The 19,285-nt window shown below is 36.9% G+C and overlaps 2 protein-coding genes across 7 annotated transcripts; one reads left to right on the forward strand and one right to left on the reverse strand.

Moving 5' to 3' along the window:
• The first annotated feature begins 1,643 nt into the window (after window positions 1-1,643).
• On the forward strand, window positions 1,644-7,764 carry LOC126767642 (protein TRC8 homolog). Of its 4 annotated transcripts, none has more exons than XM_050485120.1 (8): window positions 1,644-2,149; window positions 2,230-2,700; window positions 3,974-4,544; window positions 4,608-5,151; window positions 5,219-5,393; window positions 5,796-5,992; window positions 6,062-6,250; window positions 6,500-7,764. In XM_050485120.1, the coding sequence occupies exons 2-8, from the start codon at window positions 2,271-2,273 to the stop codon at window positions 6,680-6,682; spliced, it is 2,289 nt and encodes a 762-aa protein (XP_050341077.1). In that variant the 5' UTR covers window positions 1,644-2,149; window positions 2,230-2,270; the 3' UTR covers window positions 6,683-7,764. The 4 variants fall into 4 exon arrangements, with proteins under 4 accessions (XP_050341077.1, XP_050341085.1, XP_050341093.1 ...); XM_050485128.1 differs by having other exon boundaries at window positions 1,644-2,117; XM_050485136.1 differs by having other exon boundaries at window positions 1,645-2,700; window positions 5,811-5,992.
• A 1,297-nt stretch (window positions 7,765-9,061) lies between these two features.
• Window positions 9,062-19,285, reverse strand: LOC126767663 (F-box/LRR-repeat protein 7). 3 transcript variants are annotated; one of them, XM_050485169.1, is made up of 8 exons: window positions 19,122-19,285; window positions 13,871-13,982; window positions 12,564-12,888; window positions 11,887-12,505; window positions 9,933-10,100; window positions 9,764-9,871; window positions 9,603-9,698; window positions 9,062-9,508 (listed from the first exon to the last, which is right to left on the reverse strand). In XM_050485169.1, the coding sequence occupies exons 2-8, from the start codon at window positions 13,955-13,957 to the stop codon at window positions 9,373-9,375; spliced, it is 1,539 nt and encodes a 512-aa protein (XP_050341126.1). In that variant the 5' UTR covers window positions 13,958-13,982; window positions 19,122-19,285; the 3' UTR covers window positions 9,062-9,372. The 3 variants fall into 3 exon arrangements, with proteins under 3 accessions (XP_050341126.1, XP_050341137.1, XP_050341115.1); XM_050485180.1 differs by lacking the exon at window positions 19,122-19,285 and adding an exon at window positions 18,188-18,227; XM_050485158.1 differs by lacking the exons at window positions 13,871-13,982; window positions 19,122-19,285 and adding an exon at window positions 13,212-13,494.

The following is a 19,285-nucleotide window of genomic DNA, read 5'->3' on the forward strand; positions in this document are numbered from 1 at the left end:
TATTTAATAAGTTATTATTATTATTTCGATGTACTTCGGTAAGCGTTATGAATGCTCTGCCAAAATGCCATACAAAGTTTTGAAATAAATGAATAATTTTAAATATGCTTTTTGATTTAACATAATTATTTTGAAAATATGTCTAGTTTCGGAAATGTGGGCGGTGTCACGCTCATCGTTCAATTTTGACCTCGTCTTCCATAAAGTACGCTTTTATGATCTCGGGTGTGAAATCTAATGTTTTCAGCGCATTTACTTATTGATTTATTGCGCTTTTAGTGTTTTTAACAGTACCGTTATATGGGGAGAGGGCGGGATTATAATACGACTTCATTCATTTCCACATTGTCATTAGAGGCTCTTATAAGATTTGTCTCGAACAAATTTTCATCTTGAGTGGCTTAGGAGATATGCACTTTAACCTTTTTAGAGGGCGGTGCCACGCCCATTTTCCCAAAAGTCTTAGTCCTAAGAGACAGTCAGTCGGATTTCAACTCGTCTCATCATCTTCATCATTTGTACATATAACCCTTTAACTTGATTATTATGGGTGATATAAACCACCGTTAGATGAACAAAAATATTATACTCTGCCGCAGCATGTTGCAAGAGTATCAAATCTCACACTCGTTACGGATTGCCCCCAAATATTCCACTACTAATATCCTGTTGTAAACTCGGCTGTAACCTGTAGACGCCAATAAATAAGAAGAATATCACATTACATTACTTATTTATACAATGTTCTGTTTACATGAATTGAATTGAAAAACTAACACGCCGCCTTTAACAACGAAAGCAAATGATTGGAAAATAAATATTTCGTTGGGAATAGCACTGTGTGTATATGATCTCTATGCACGAAACTCTACTCGCTGCGAGCACTGAAGCTTGAATTCAAACAGTCGGAGTGTCTTCCGGTGGCCCAAGACCGGAAATATAAGTTTAATATCCTGTTTCAAAAGCAGACTACAGGCAGCAGTCTTTCCTAAACATATTCTCATATGCGCAGTTAAGATTTAAGAAATTCAGTGCAGTATATAATAATTAAAAATTACACTTACACACAAATTTTACACTTACGGATTAATAGAAAACTTCTTGATATAATTTCGCATTATTTTCCAACGCCCACGTATTAAAGCGGTATTTTTCAATAGCTTATAAAACTGAAACAAAAAAATTGAAAGCACACTTATAACACTTGTACAATTATTTGCACGCGAATTCACTTTAACAAACAAAAATAAAATTTCAACGCAAAACTTTGGAGCGCGCGTGCATTTGCCTCATTTTTCTGGCTTTCAGCGTGAATTGTCACAATAGTTGGGTTTTGCGCCACCTAGTGGTGGAGTTTACATGGCAGCTGTAATTTCCGTTATTTATGCAACAATCAGATATATTTACTGCAATAAACAAATTAAAAAACTCATTTTTATCACACATATTTTGTTCACTTCACAACATAGTGTCAAAACAGCTAGTTTTCGAAAGGTTTGCAGTTATTTCTAAAAAGTGTTGTTGCTTGATAAGGCATCCCTTCAAAATTGACATTTTGTTTTGTAGCAAAACAAACATATATCTGTCAATTCAATTTACACATATATGCCGAAGTGAGATAGCTGCTCTGATTTGAGTAGCAACAACAAGAAAACGAAAACAATATTGCTTCCAAAGTCAATTCACGACACGAACAGAAAGAAGAAGCGTTAATAATTCACGACATCGAAAAAGGAAAGCAAAGTTCGGAATAAAAACATTTGTAAGATTTTTATGCCTTTTCCATCAAAGTGTAAAGAAAAATTTGTAAACAAAAGACGTACTTGCCAGCACCTGAAGTGGTGCAGGACTTCAAGGTGGTGAGAGGAAACAGGCAGTACAGAAAAAGTGTAAAAATTTATTTGTTCGCAATCTGTGCTTGAATAAATTAATAACACAGGCTAAGGTGGGGACACAAACACATCCAAGGCGGCGATAAGGCCACGACTGTCGTATGTAAAATTAAAATTGCAACAAAATTTATAGATTATCGCAAAGCTCATACAAGTCGGATTGAATGTGCAATATAGATCAAATATCAGTGGTGCCTAAGCCCAACTCAGTGTACACGACTCAAGGTTGGTTATCAAGTAATATACGACAATTTCAGGTGAAGAAACTGCACGTCATTGGTCACTGACCCACTAACTGTTCTATTATTTGTCTTGTTCATTTATTACTTATTACAAGACAAGGTGATTACAAACTAAGAACAGCATAATACAGTAAAAATGTCTGTACGCACCAAAGTACTCGGATTAGTGGATGTAATGATGCGTGTGCCACCAATATTAGTCATAGATGAGGTACTCAAAATTAGTATGGGACTACCAACGCGTTTTTACCCCTCACCATCTGATCCGAGTTTACTGACCGCCGAATTTACAGCAAATCAAACACCGAGTAACACCAAAATGACGGTTGAAGCATCAACGGTTTTTACGGAGCTCAACAATGCCAGCCTTATAAATAGCACTAGTGGCGATAATGCAGGAGGCGACAGCCCGCTAGAGCGTGCCATAATTAATGCATCCGCAACAGCCGCCACAAGTGGTGTACTTAGCAGTTCGTTTGGCAACATGATGAATGAATTGTCGCAGGACACATTTCTATCGGATGTGTTGTCGATAACATCGGTGAAATTTATTGTCTGCTTATTTGGTATGTAAACCGTTTCTTATTATGTTTTTGCATCATCTTTTATAAATCAAAATGTTATCATTATGGAAGCTTCATAAATCAATTAAAACTATATTTAGCGAAAAAAGAACTGACACAGTTCTGTCCGTAAGCTATCAAGTACTTGTATGTTACCCGAAAATCATAACAAAAGTTCTCGTCAAGTTGGTATTTAGTTTGGTGTTTGCGCTCACCGCGCTCTAATCGCGTACAATCATAATGAGTCAACAAATTTCTGGTTGTTTGTTTTTGTTTCAATTACTTTTTTTTTGATAAATGTTAGTTAGTGTCTGGCTTTAGGCAATCAAGAAAAACGCAAAAATTGATGATGAAAATTCGTTAAAAACCTTGAAAGGGTAAAAGTAGAGCAATGAATTGCCAGCAAAAAATCCGGTAATACCGTAACTACATACAAATATTTTTAAGTAGTTAAGCACTAAGTTTAATGAACGACCTCTAAATAGCACAGTTAAGCACGAACTTTTAATGTTTCAATTTTATTGCATAAATACATGTGTATATGTAACGACAATATACAAACTAATGTGATGCTGTTTCTTTTTTTCTAATTGGCACCTGAACGCAGACCTGTCTTAAATATTCTTTAAATGCATTGAAATGCAACAAAATTTCCATTTATGTTGTAAATTCATATTTAATATTTTTTTCTTTTAGTTTTTTGAAAATATAGGCTTGGTATTAACAGTAAAAAATCCAGTCTGTTCCACATACAATAAACTCCACCAAAAAATAGTAAACTATTAGTTTACACTTTTTATACCTTGAGCAGGGTATATCAGGAAGGAAACGTCGGAGACTTGTGTGTGTATGTACAAATGACCAGCGTGACGAGCTGAGTTGATTTCGCAATGTCCGTCTGTCAGTATATATAAAGGATATCGATCTAAAGTTTTTTTTATTTCTAAGATTATTTTCATTTGTCGAAACAGCAGATTGATCGGACCACAATAGCATGTAGCTGACAAAAAAACTGACCAATCCAAATCAAGTTCTTGTATGGAAACCTCTTTATTCGTGGAAGGAATTCTAGCTTTAGTACAACCGAAGTGAACTTTTTATTTCTTATTTCTTTTTTTGTTTAATATAGGCGTGGTGTTTTATGTAATATATCAAGACACTTCTATATTAAACTCTATGTAAAAATTTACATATGTACATTAGGAAGACCTTTGCTGCTTTATTTAGTAAAGATATAACTCATTACAGTATTATTAATTTTTGCGATATTCCACAGTTTTTCTAAGTGCTGCTTGTATATTTATGCTGTGGACACGGCATTTGGTGATGGTCTACATGTTTGTGATATCATTGGGTTTGACATTTATATCGTATTGGTCAAATGTATCTGCGCTGGCATTAATGGAGAAATCGCCGTGCTTGTTAGAAGATCTGCTTTCATTAAATATGGCACGACTGCTTGATACAGGTGGCATAGCTTTATCGGTGTTGCCACACCTAGTGGCGCAATGGTTTATGGGTATGCTCTTCGCTTATGTGCATTTAGGACCGCGGTATCCAACGATACAAAAAATTATGCCAGTTGTGTTTGCCGGGCCAATATTTTTAGCCATGTTACCATTACCACCGCGCATTATCAAAGACTTACCAGTGCTAGCCGGTGCGGTACCGTTAATATTAACGAAAATGACAATGCTTAACAGTGCTGTAGATGCTGCCAAGACTGTTTATAATGGCTATCAATATGCAATGAATTTTGTGTCAAATTTCGGTTTATCAGCATTGATCGAGAATGAGTGGCAACGTTTGAATGTGCCGTGTGTGCTGCGTGTCTTTTGGAGTATAAGGTAAAATCAGCAAATTCCATAAAATATACATAGTATATACAAGCTTTATTTATCTCCCTACAGAATTGGCCAGGAATTAATTTCCATAGTGAGGCTCTCAGATGGCACTGCGCCAATAGGCTTCTTTCCCACCATGCAGAAACTACTGGTCGATGGCTGTGAAACGCTCACCGCCGTATTGGGCATGACTTCAATAATATCGGTGATATGTCACTATATTGGACGCGGATTTCAATGGTATCTCTTGACATTCGACAATGATGAGGAAAAATCATTGGGCACTGTTTCGGCGGTGCTCTTCTATATACTCGCTTTACAAACGGGCCTAACCTCCTTGTCGCCCGATAAGCGTTTTGTCCGTTTGTGTCGAAATTTGTGCTTATTGATTACAGCTTTATTACATTTCCTACACAATATTGTATCGCCCATACTGATGTCATTGAGTGCGGCACGCAATCCTTCACGCAAACGTCATGTACGCGCACTTAGCGTTTGCGCTTTTTTGGTTGTCACGCCGATTTGTTTGCTTGCCGTGCTCTGGTCACGTCACTCGCCTTCAACTTGGTTGCTAGCGGTAACGGCGTTCTCGGTCGAAGTTGTTGTAAAGGTATGTGTACCTTTTTGCTTTTTGTTGTTTTATTACAAATTCTCTATGTGAAATTGTCACTTGACAGGTGCTCGTTTCGTTGGCCACATACACGCTATTCCTGCTCGATGCACGACGACAAACATTCTGGGAGAAGCTTGATGATTATTTATATTATGTGCGCGCTTTTGGTAATTCTGTTGAGTTTTGCTTTGGTATATTGCTTTTCTTTAACGGTGCCTGGATATTGGTCTTCGAGTCGGGTAAGTTTTTTCCGCTGTGCTATGTCAATTATGTTGTTATTATTATTTGTCACTTAAAATCAAATATTATGGTGGTGAAGTTCGTAGCTGCAGTTGGCCAAATAGGAAAGGGTTTTAAGAATTTATTATGTATGTATGTTTCTAAAACCGTTTCCATGCTCATTTCATGCCATCATTTTAATTTATACATTACATATAAAAACTATGTTAACCTCACATCAAGAACTCTGTTGCAGCTGCATCAAATGGTCATTCATAATTTTGATTTTTATAGTTCATTCGTTGAGTTCATTTATTGTGTGACGTGCGCCTGTCTAAAGGTTATTGTGTGAACCTGTTTTATGTTTTCATGTTTTTTGGGTTTCTAATTCATTTATTATAATAAAACATGTAACTTGATAGCCGAAAATGTTATAGGCGGTACCATACGTGCAGTCATGATGTGCATACATGCCTACTTCAACATTTGGTGTGAAGCTCGCGCCGGTTGGTCTGTGTTCATGAAGCGACGCTCCGCGGTACACAAGATCTCAGCACTGCCCGAGGCGACATCAGCGCAATTGCGTGCCTTCGATGATGTTTGCGCCATCTGTTATCAGGTAATTTTCACAAATTTTCCGGCTTGCTATCGTTTTAAGCTAAAATTCGGCATTTTTAAAAATTTTCAGGAAATGTATTCTGCCAAAATTACACGTTGCCGCCATTATTTCCACGGTGTATGTCTACGAAAATGGTTGTATGTGCAAGATCGCTGTCCACTATGTCACGAGATTATGATGTACACAGATAAAAATGATGAAAGTGATGAACCGGCGCCCATTGAAGGTCCCACGCCGGCGCCTATTCATCAGTACAATGTAAGTTCATTATATCCTGAGCAAGTTAGATTAAGTTTGCCACGAAGTTTGTTAACTAATCTAACAAAGAAGGAAGAGTCAGAGACGCTATAAAATATGTACATATATATGTAAATAGTCGAATGGAAAACTTTTGTATTTATGAAGGGTATTAAAGCTTCGTTGCAACCAATGTTTACATTTTTTCTTGCTTTATTTTGATTTTTAAAACAAAAAATATAAATATTAAACCCAAAAATCCGTTTGCAGGATGAAACCGACGAGGGTCACATGTCCGGTTCGTCGAGCTCAACACCCAGATTGACAAGCAATAATGCAACCAACACAAACGCTGCGGCCACGACATCCTCAGCAGCCGCTGTAGCGGCCGCCGCTGCCAGCAATAGTACACAGACATTTCGATGGTCACCCGACATTGGTATACAGGAATAAACATTTGGGGTATAGTTAAAACAAAAAACATTAAATTAAACGAAATTTAGAAAAAATACAAACAAACTGTTGAATGGGGTTGCATGTAAATGGGGATTTGGGTGCGCGTGTCTCCGGCACAAAAAAACATTAAGAACCAAAACAAAAGACATGAAAACGTTGGAAATGTAGATAACTAGTGTGTACTTATGAAAAACGCATATGCAATACATTTAATTCATATGTAAAGCAAATAATTTTAATATTAGCTGTGTAAAAGCTAATTTTAGTCCTTGCGGTCCAAGCAACAACCCGAAAAAGGCAAGCTATTAGAGAAATATAAAAATTGTATAAAAAGAAAAGACAAATCCTTGGCAAGCAAGCAATGAAACTTCTGGCACACACTCACTCACAAAAACAGCACCAAAAGCGTTAGTGTTGCAGCAATAACCACGAAATAAGCGCACGATTGGCGTTTAGATTAGACGAAAGCGGATACTTGCCGCCGTTGATAACACATTGCTTTGTTGTAATTGCCGTACACACCTCAGTAAAGCTTACACCCCTCGAAAAACACACACAAAAACACGGAAAAAGCACGGAAGCAACGCATTAAATGTATTGACGCCGTGCTCTTTGGTAAATTGTAATATTTGTAAATATAACTGCTTATATTATTGTATGTATACTCTAAGTTAAAAAAAAGATTGGCGTGTATATGAGATAATGCCACACGCAACACCGAGCCGTAAAGAAAATTGTGAATACTTACACACACACACGCCAACATTGTGCATAAAATACACAAAGCGTTAACGAAAAACATTAAATAAAATAGAAAAAATAAATAAATAAACACCTAAGAATTTAGTCGAGATTAAATTAAATAAACACTATAATTTTGTATATTGTTTAAAAAGTAATTATATTCATTTAATTAAAATGAAATTTTCATATGACATTTCAGGCTGAAGATGGCTGTGGGTAATTCTTTTGCAATTAGTGTACGTATGCGCTTGTTAAATATTCATACATGTAATGCCTAACATTTTGTGAGTTGAAAAATTTTAAAGAAATTATAAATCTATTTTTATGACAAGCGATTTTTAGCTGTTTAATTAAAAATTTAAATTATTTTAATATAAATTTTTTCTTATTTCTAACGATTGGCTGCAGCGAAAAAGAAATGTGTGAAAGAGAGAGTAGCGTCTGAAGTCGGATATGTGATTTACAACAAGTTTTTATGAAACATTTTGACTAAATTAAGAAATTACATAGGTTTCCTCGGGTAAAAAACAGCATTTTTTCCAAAAATTTTTTCTCATATTAAAAATTAAATATTTTGTTAAAAATTTTTATTGTTACAAACATACACTATTACAAAGAAATTTTGAAATTTTGGAAAAAATTATTTTAAACTCGGCCATTGCGACGCCATTTCCGGTGACCCATTGAAAAAAAGATGCGTCCGCGTTAGCAGGATAACGCCTTACAGCAACATCTAAGGTGGAAAACACCTGTTTTTATTAAAACCTTAACTTAGAACTGGGACGAAGGAAAAAAAACTAAAAATTAGATTTTGGCAGACATTTTTCCAAAAAAAATGAGTATTACAGTGAACATTTTTTTCAAATACCTTTGCTCAAGTTTTTTAGAATTGTGTCTCAAAACCTGTGTAAAATTTCACAGAGATCGGTTGAGTAGTTCTCGAGAAATCTTGCCAACCGACCTCAAAAACACATTTTCGAGAAAAACGCGTTTAAAGACGCCCAGCTAGCCGCGTGCGCACAAGTTCTCACGGATGTATCTTCGAAAATATTACTCGGATCAATTTGAAAATTTAGGGCAATATTTGTTTTTAAGCTTACATATTTTTGTCGGGTAATGTTCGAAAGAATAAGATTTTGTATAATAATATCAAATTTTTAAACCCTTGGGAGTGTAAATTTTTCAGAAAATTTGTCAAAAATCATAGGTTTGACTAGTACTTCGATCAGTAGCAGTATTCATCATAGTAATCATTTGTTTTTGGTTTTTGGATTTGAGATAATTTTAACCAGAAAAATCTTCCTCAGCGCCAGATACCACTTTTCTGAGATGTTATATCGGCTGAAAACATTCCTCAAGTAATTTCGAGGCATGGTGCCGAATTGACAGTCCTTGGCCGAATAAAAATCCGGGTCCATTCCAGTTACTTAGACCCGACTGTCGAGGGAACGGTTCTGAGGTGTTCTTGAAGATCGGTAATGGGATCAAGGGTACCAATTTTTATCAAATTGAATTAATAGAATAATCAAAAACTATGCCTCGTTAAAACAAGAATCTGAAAAAATCGCTGTTTTCTCCGACTTGCAAGCGGATATAATCCCCCTTCAAAGTTACACAAGGTAAAGAATAATATTTCAAGGCTGGAAGTGAAAAACATATTTATTTATAAAATATTAAATTTTGCATTATATTCAGTTTTTTTTTATTATTAGCGCGTTACGCACAGGCATTATGACCATCTCATTTATAATTTCGACCACGCTTTGCTGTTGTTGTATTTACAAAATTTCCAAAACAGAAAATATCAAAGGTCTTGAGCTGCTTACATACAAATATCAATGCACAAAACCAAATATCTAATTTGCTACGGACAACTTAAGCGATTAACGTACACAAAACATGACTAGAGAGAGCTAAAAGAAAACATCAACAACATTACTTCCTCAATTGAAAATCAATTCATTGTAATTGCGTAGCAAATGGTAAGGTGAGACGCGGCAGCAAGTGGTCGTGCGTACAACGGTCACACGATCGGCGCGTTCGAAATTCGCCTTCACCGTCTCGTAGTAGCGTCCGTCACTAAACACAAAGCAAAGAAACGGTAATTAACAAAACCGATTTTAACATAAATTAATTTCTGCGTTGTCATGAAAAGCAGCCGTCAACAGCTCACCTCAACACCATGCAGCGCAGCTTAAGGCACTTGACGCGCAATAAATCGATGGCCTTTTGACTCTTGTCCGAGAAACGTAAATTATCGGGGTCCCATCTACGCAAATTGCACGAAGTTAAATATTTTTCATATTTTTGTTTTTGATTACTAATGCAATTTACCTCAGTTCCAAGCGCTCCAAGTTGCCGCAGCTCGATGCGATGGTGTCCATCAGCTGATCGACGTGTATGTTGACACCAAGCTTCTCCGCTGTGCCCATCACAATAATTCTTATCAACGAAATTGTGAGAATATTAATATTATTATTAGAGTCTTTAAATTATCACTTACTTTGCATTGCTTAGCACTGGTAGTATGGCCATCCACAGTTGATCAGTAATATGTGGCATGCCAGAGAGGCTGCAGGCCACCAATTGTGCACCATGACGTGTTAGGAACTTCTGCAACGCCTCATCGGAAATGTTGTCCGAAGAATCCAAGTCCAAAGAAATAAGCGATCTACAAAGAAAAGTTTAGATCATATATACTCAGTATTTAAGGTAGCTTTTTGACAAATAAAGTATATATCACGGAAGAAGGATATATGTATTATTATCCCTTATAACGGGTGATCTAAGTAGAGGTACTTGTTGAGTCGTGTCAATCTGTAATGTTGTTGTCCAGTATTTTTCGACATTTCATCATGGAAAGACTTACGCCTGAACACGGTTCAAAAATTGTTCAACTTTATTACGAAAATTCAAGTTCTGTAAATGTGTTTCGCGCTCTCTTATGGTCAATAAAAACGGCCCACTAAGCGTACTATTCTAAACACCATCACCCATCTTGAGACCCAGCATTCATTCCCAAGTTAATATTCGACCGAATAGACCACGTCCAGCACGCAGTGAAAAAAATATAGCAGCCGTAGCTGAGAGCGTACACGAAGACTGTGGAGTGTCGATTCGGCGGCGCTCGCAGCAACTCGGACTGACATATGAAACAACTTGGCGCATTTTACGTCGGGATTTTAAATTGAAAGCGTACAAAATATAGCTTGCGCAAGAACTGAAGCCACTCAAACTTCCCAAGCGACATCATTTCGCTCTAAGGGCTCTTGACTATGACTATGACTATTTGATACCTGAATATGAAGTTCGTGATCTCGGCGACTTTTGGTTTTAACAAGACAGCGCCTCCTCCCACACATCGCATCAATGAATGGATTTATTGAGAGAACACTTCGGTGATCAGATGTTTTCATGTTTTCGGTCACCAAAATCGTGTAATATCACACCGTTAGACTTTTTCCTGTGGGAATATTTAAAGTCTATGCGGACAATCTCATTTCGATTCAAGCCCTGAAGCAAAACATCACGCGTGTCATTGCGGTTACTGTCGACAGATACCAGTCGAAATGCTCGAAGTCATAGAAAATTAGACTCAGCGGATGGACCATCTGAGATGTGGCCGCGGCCAACATTTGAAAAATATAACCTTCATAAATGCCAAAGAATGTTTTTTTAATGATAATAAACATTCCGCATTAAATTTGAAGTTTCTGTGTTTTATTTAAGTAGGAAACCTCGTAATGAATCACCCTTTAAAAGAATGATAGCTCTGTTTTCTAAAAACCGCCCGAAACGTCCACTTGATTTCAACGGGTCGTATAAAACTGGTACTAGGAATAGTACCATGCCACATCCAAAAAAAATACCCCTGAGTGCAAAGAGCTTGAAGTGATGTACTGCTGGAAATTGTGATGACTCCCAAAATACTTATCCGAACTTTTAAACAAGGACAGCATTGAAGCTCCAGCGAAAAGAAAGGAAAGAAGAATGTCATGAGAAATTTGGGTAACACCCTATTTCTTGACTTTGAATGCGCTATCGACAACACAAAAATGAGCATAAATGGGAAAAGGACGTATAGGACAAGGTAGAATATTATATCAATTATACTGTCAAGGTGAACGCGTCTTAACTCACAGGGGTTCTTTTGGAAGACATAATTTTAATCGTAATCTCGTTTATTTTGGATCCAATGTCGACACCAAAAAAATTAAAGTCGAGTTTTGAATTCCCGTTCTAAAATGTGACACAGAACGTTGATAATACCAGCATCCGATGAGACAGAAAGTAGCACATTATAGCGAATTAAAAATTATTGACGAAGCTAGCTGCTATTCGAATGGACATTGAGCCTTCAGCTCCAATAGAAAAGAAAGGAATATCGGCAACAAGTGAATGCTTTTTAAACAGAAAAATTGTTATTTTAAATAATGAGCTTTCAAATTGTTACTCACCGCGTCAAACCCGACTCCATCCATTGCTTTAGTACGCTATCGTTGAAACCGTTAATTTGACCCGCCGACAAAAACTTCAAGTTCGGTATTCTAGTCAAAAGATCAATCAAACATTCGGCGCTTAAATCAGTAGCGGTAATATCCAGCTCCTGCAAAGCGCATTTGTCCCACTCGACCTGCATCACATACTCCGACTTCAGACTGGTGCCGTTCATGAGCAAGCAATTCAAGCGCTTCGAACGCTGTATCAATGTCTTTAAAGTGCTGCCAGTCACCTTATTACAAAAATTCACAGCCAAACACTCCAACTGAATACAGTTCGAGCTGAAGGCATCGATATGCGAGTCATCAATAAAATTGATGCCATACAAATTGATCACACGTAAATTCGGTGTCGCCGACTTTAGTTTATGCACATTGATGACCTCGTAAATCTCCTCTTCTTCCTCCTCGCACTTCTCATAGGTGCCAATAAGGTGCAATACCTCCAGACCGTTAATGAAATTGTAGATCTTACGCATGAAACCCTCCATAAAGATCACCTCCGACAAGCAAATGCACATGTAACGCAATTTGGTGGGGAAAGCTTGCATCTCGCTGAAGTCGTGCAACTGCATGGCTGTTAAAGAGAACGTGATAAGACATTTGCTATGCACAATAAATATGTTAGCACTCACCTGTGGAGAAATCCAACAACATGTGTGTGAGATTGGGACACTTGGCTGAGAGCTCATGCAGTACCGTGTGTGTGATCAGCTCAATCGGTAGCTCAATGTAACGCAGCGTTGGACCAAAACGCACCGAAATCAACGCAAGCAGTGACTCCAGTGAACCCACGTGCAAACCAGAGACCTCCGGACGTAGAGAGACATTCTTCCACAGACGTGTATCGTAGGCAATTTGACGCCAACGTCGGCAGATGCGCGCCAGACGACAAATCTCGCGATGCGACAGATAAGAGAAGATGTGTAGGATCACTTTGTCGGGCAATTTTTCGATCGTCTAGAAGGCAAGAGTTGGTACAAATAATCAATATAGGGATGTCGTGTAATTTCAAGGTTGCCACATTCTTATGAGGGGTACTTTATGATAGAACTAATATATATTTATATGCTGCATACAACGCAAATTAATATTAAGGCGAATGCACCCCCGTCAAAGCACAAAAATAGCATAGATGCCTGCGTACATACACACATACATGCATATATGTACATATATATCATATATTGGACTAATATATGCTTTTTCTAGGTAATATTTATTATTTTTTGTTTAATAGAATTTTGGCAACTATTTTCTAGCAATCTTTGGAGTTATCGTACCGTATCAGCGAAGGGTGAGCGCACAGTGCCATCGGAAAGGTACACCTGTGACGCCTCCACAGCCAGTTGACCCCAAATATCAGTTGACAAATCCATTGTGATTTTTCACGCACTTCTTCTTTAACTTTTGAATATAATCTGAACAATTAATTACTTTTTTAATTACAATTTCTATTTAATGAAAAACTCAGCACGAAAATATTTTTGATTGCCTTCGATTGGCTTATGTAAAAAGATTGCCTCCGTTAATGCCCAATCTCAACACAAATCACATCGAACGCAATGTTTCCTACGAACTGCTGGCACTAGCGCTCGCTCCATGATGCTCACAGTAATAGCGAAGAGCGTCGAGACGGTTTTATTTTTAGACAAATTGAGAGATTGTTTTGAATTTTCACAACAACAAACTTGTGCCGCTTTTACTCGAAGCTATTTACACAGCTAAGTAGGTGTGTTTGTGGTTTTTGTGATCTTCTAGCGATCAACAACAACAGCTTTGTGTTGTTTTCACTAGCAAGTCGGTCATACACCCCCACTGAATGAGCGCAAACTATTAAAGAGTTTTTCTCTATACGTTCAAAACTCTCATTTCTCCCTCACGTGGAATCCCACCTGTGCGAGCAATTGTGCTCATCAAGTCTTGGTATGTTTGTACTCACCAAACGCTCCTTTGATGCGACATTAATGTCATCACGTCCAATCGCCGATGAGGAGGTCTGCACTGCCAAAACATTCCAATTGTCCATTACGAGAAGATGGCGCGCCTTTTAGCTAGAACATAAAGCAATTATTTGTTAGTTATTTTAACATTGAGAGGGTTGTGGTAAAGGGAGCACATGGCGTATGCGTAATGTTAACGCTAAAATGGAGAAAGTGGCGAATCGAATAGGCACTTCCATCATTGTTTCAAATATTACTTGCCAATCAAATACAGCTGGTTCTTGAGAAGTATGACGAATGATGTGAACATTTTGTGAGCCTTACAATATAATCGTATTTAATACTTGAGGTTCGGTAATGCTTCTGTATTTGGTAATAGACTTATTTGGGTAAGAAAATCGAATGTGACTCCAACAGGGTTCTTACAGCATTTGGACAATTTTGTGCGTTACGCCAATCACTATAGCAGAATGAATCAGTTCTCATAAAGATATTAGGGATTTGGAAAACCCTAGTGTTGCAATCTGGCAACTGGCAACTCGATAGTAAAGTTTGACATTTTTAATGTTGTACATACTCAGAACGTTTTGACATACGTCTGCTACTTGATTTGTTTACAGTAACTCGAAATATTCATCACGGCCAAAAAATTGATTAAAATCGCGAACACTTTCGAACGATTATTTTTCACAGCTTTCGAAGTGGATTATCTCAGCAACAGTTCATCTACTTACTTAACTTAGTTCTATATTTGATGGTGAAGCTTCGTCAAAAACTAGTTTTTATCGAAGGTATGGTGAATACAATTGAAATTGCATAGCACTCCAAGAGGGATTTATAAAGATTGTCCAAAATCTGTTGTTGTTCCGAAACCTATTTCTGCTGTGCGCATACTAATATTGCCAGATTTTCATGTGACCTATCATGTTATAGAGACAACTATCGGCATTGATGGGACCAGCTTGCCATACATTCAATATTGCATGGACATTTGAGTAAAAAAACATTTGCTCATGGTGAAGCCCACGCAATTTGTCGATCACCCAACAAAAAGGCTCGCGTCGTTTGGTCGAGAGATGCTCGACGATATCGAAATACGATAGAATTGCTTCAAAACAAGTCTTTGACATCGTAACAGGTGATGAACCGTGAATTTACGCGTATGAGCCTGAAAGTAAACAGCAGTCTACTGTATGGGTAGTATGGGTATTTCAAAATGAGCCACAATAATGCGAGCTCTTAGACATCGACTGCAACAATTTCAATTTAAGTTCTGACGTTGGACCGAATGACTAATTTTTATTTCCGTACGTAAAAGATAAATTAATAGGTCAACACTTTTCGACACCTCAAGAAGAGGTTGATGTGTCCAGAACGCATGCTTTGGAGATACTTCAGTCAGAGTGGCAAAAATGCTTCGCGGAAGACTGAAGTTAAATGTAACTTCCTTCCTTCAAAATAAAAATGGTTTACATGCTTACTATCTACAGTAGACCCTTCACTGCCGTTAAATTTCTTTCCGGCTTTTCTTTCCTGACGTCTGAGAACAGAACAGTTTCTGAAGATGATAATCGCAGATTACGATGAATGAGGAAGCATCGAGAGTTGGTCAATTGAGGAATAGCAGTAGGCGTAGGTGCTCTTCACATGATCAAATATTCAAGTACAATAAGTTTAAAATATACCATTGATATATTTACACTGTAAAGTGAACACTGTAGAAAACCGTTAGACATATAAAATACATAGGAGGCCTATCAAAAAAATTTTAGTTGAATTTTTTCCCGAAGTATTTAGGTAGCAATTAATAAAATAACTTTACTTCGAGCAACTCAACCAGCTTAGAAGCAATAAAGACAAGAATATAAATGTTAACTATCATTACTCAGGGCCTGGGGTCTATCCTAGTTTCGGTTTAGTGTTCACCAATAGTGTTCAATAAAAGCGGTCGTGCTTCGATAGGCAAGAGTAAGCCCACGACGCATTTCTATCATGAAAAGTGTTTTAAAAACTCAGTTGCCATTTAAAGTCGGCTATAGCCTCTGTAGGCCACCAGTTGTCAGATAACATCCAGTTGCACATCACAAGTGGGCGGAGAAGTTCTGTCAAACATTAAGTAGTCTTGCTAGCGTCAATTATTCTTGACCTTTTGTCTCTTATTCTACTTAGTTCAATATACCATCTGATCAAATTGACCCGATTTTAAACGAATATTTAAAATAGCCAGCACATTATCAAACTCGACTGGGATGGCTTTCAGTACCTGCAGCGAATTTTGGCCTGTGCCAAATGTCACATCAAAATAATCATTAGTCTTTAATATACGCTGGTCTTTCTGAAATACATATGTGACCTGGTCTACGGAAAGGGGGCTTAGGTGTCAAAAAATCAATTTTCACTTTTTAGTTGATTCGGATGGAAGATGAGATGATTTTTTTTCCCCCAGAAAACTAGTTTTCGCACGTTAGCTCCCTTTTCGTAGACCAGGTCACATATAGTGAATTCGGCGACATTTACGACGAGTGAAATTATAACGACCAAGAAGTTCCATTAAATGTTCAGAAATGTTCAGAATGTTGGAAAATGCCTTCGGTGGAAATTGTTTGTTGCGAGAAAGTTTTTTTGATTGGTACAAATTATTCAAAGAGGTCCTAGATGGTCACCAACTGATGATCAACACGTTAATAAAATAAAGAAATTGGTGCTTGAGAACCGAATGTTAACAGTTAGAGGTTTTACTGGCATTGTGGAAATTTTAAAAATTAATTGGGTCTAAGAAAAGTGAAAGCACGATTGGTTATAAAACCACTCAAGTTTTTCGAAAAACAGCGTCACGTTAACTTCAGTGAAACAATGCTTTCCGACTAGGTGTGAGTCTTGGATCTATGCTTACGACCCACAAACAGGCAATCAATCAGCCGAATATCATGGCAAAGGTGAGCCGAGTCGAGAGAACCACGTCAAAGCAGGTCAAAAATCCAGGTTATGTTGACAAATTTCTTCGATTATCGAGTTGCGGTGCACTCCAAATTCCTTCCGACGACCAAACTGTCAACAAGAAATACTATTTGAGTGTTATGCGTTGTTTGCTCGAAGATATTCGTAAGAAAAGGCCAAAATTATGGGCCGATAACTCTTGGTTTTTGCACCACGACAATGCACCGTCGCATACCGCATTAATTCTTCATGACTTTTCGCCAAATTTTCAACCAATATCGTGCCGCAACCACCGTATTCGCCAGATTTAACTGACTTCTGGCTATTCAGCAAACTCAAACGACCTCTCCGAGGAAATCATTTTGAGTTTATAGAAGACATATGTAAAACGTGAAGCGCTAGGCGCATTGAAGGCTATTCCGTAAATTGACTTTAACAACTGTTTCGAGGATTGGAAAAAACCTTAGCACAAGTGTATTGGGGCCAAGGAAATAACTTTGAGAGGGACAACAACATAGATTTTTAAAATTATGAACAAAGGCTTGGTAGTTTTTGCTCACAGTTAGCTCATCAGGAAGGACACATTTGAAGAAAGTAGAACCCTCAGCTACGTTGTCAAGCAGCTCTTTCGTAACCTCTATTCAACGTCGTTTTTACAAAAGTCTCAGGTATTTCACCATAGCATTGGCACACTTTATACCCATAACATTAATCAAATCCCCAAGTGATATTGAGATCCTCTATTATCTCTATGAGGCCAAGGTAATGATTTTCAAACACTGTTTCTTTAACTTTTTCGATGTTTATCGTCATCAACTGAGGGATGACTCGCGAAGTGCAAATTTTTGGAAGTCCTCACAACCTTCACTGAATGTTTCGTGCCACTAAAGCAAGTTTGTTCGTGATAAAGTGGACTCCCCAAAATACTTCTGCAAACATTTTTAACGATTCCAAAGCAAATATAATATTTCAAACAAACTTGTTATTAAAATTTATTTCTATTGTATAAATTGCCAAACAAACTTCACATAAACAAAAAAAAAGTTGTAGTTAAAGTTGGCATAATCCGGTCAGTTTTGAGCAGTTGGTATTCCTGTCGATGTTAAAAACCTTTAAGAGACATTGACACTGCGGTTCACTTTGATCTAGTGGGTCGAGTGGTTAATTATTACTTCATAGATCATCGTTGCGAAGCTCGACCGCGAAAAAAGTCCTTCAATTATGGAACGGATTTTAAAAACTGTGATATATTCCTCAAGACTTTCATAACAATTTTGACCTTTCGAGTTTTTCATTATTTCATTTATCCATCCTTTAACAGCTTTGAGCAACAAACATTCTACAAAACAGCTGAAATATTTAAATATATTTCTACTCACACATTCATACTGAAAAATACTTGTTTAAACTATTAGGTGCACATATTCCTGCAGATTGGCCTATTTTGACTAAAATGTCTGTGCTTAATATGAAAAACGTGCGGAATATTGTGACTTGAGAAAATCTATTAAGAAATGCCGGAAATGAGACAGCATTCTTATTGGCACAAACACAAAGAAATCCGCGTTCAAAAGCAGCGTTAAAAGCAATAAATTAGACAACATAATAAATTAGAAAATTTAGAAAATTATTGCTTCTTCAAAGAAATGTATGGCATTTCACTTTTATTACTTTTAGATGGTTTATTCTACTGTTATTTTTTAATTATGTCACTTGTTTTTTTTTTGTGTAATATATTTTATTTTATTTTTTAATTGCATTGCAATATTTATACTAGCCCTTAAGGGCATAATTTCAACCAAAAATTTTTATATTATAATAGCATTTATTTTCACCCTTTAATGAGTTCATCTTTTATATGCAAATATTGACATATGTACATGTGTGTACATGTATGTTGTATTGTGCACGAGCCATTTGCTGGCAGTCACATATGTTTCGAGCCACTAAAGTGGTCTATTTTCATGCACGAATATTCCGGGGCAATAAAAAGGTAAATGGGTGTGTTAAAAATATGAATGGTACGCATTGATTTATTTCAAAATTTTTTTCGTGGGGAGAATTTTCAATTTATTTATTTTTTTCAAACAATTTGAAAGGCGCCACAAGAAAAACCACAGAAATTTGCTATGGTCATGCCACAAAAATTTGGTGGCACTTGAAATGGCGGATACACGCATTAGTATTTTTTATTACTTTAGTTAATTGAATATTTTATTTTTTATTTATTTAAATATTTTGTCTTAATTTTTTATTTAAATATTTCAGTTTTTTAACTCTTTCGAACGCAACTCCTTATAAAAATTTAATTACCGTTTAGTTTCACACACGAGCGTTAACACGAAATATAATTAATTTCAAATTTTTTTCAATTAAAATGAATTATAGATATCAGATTATAATTCATTCACTTTCCAACTTCAATGCTCCAAGCATTATGATGTTGGCTGCACTAAAAATCCCGAACAACTGAATGC

Source organism: Bactrocera neohumeralis, chromosome 2 (genome assembly GCF_024586455.1).
Source record: "Bactrocera neohumeralis isolate Rockhampton chromosome 2, APGP_CSIRO_Bneo_wtdbg2-racon-allhic-juicebox.fasta_v2, whole genome shotgun sequence".
Taxonomy (NCBI): Eukaryota; Metazoa; Arthropoda; class Insecta; order Diptera; family Tephritidae; genus Bactrocera; species Bactrocera neohumeralis.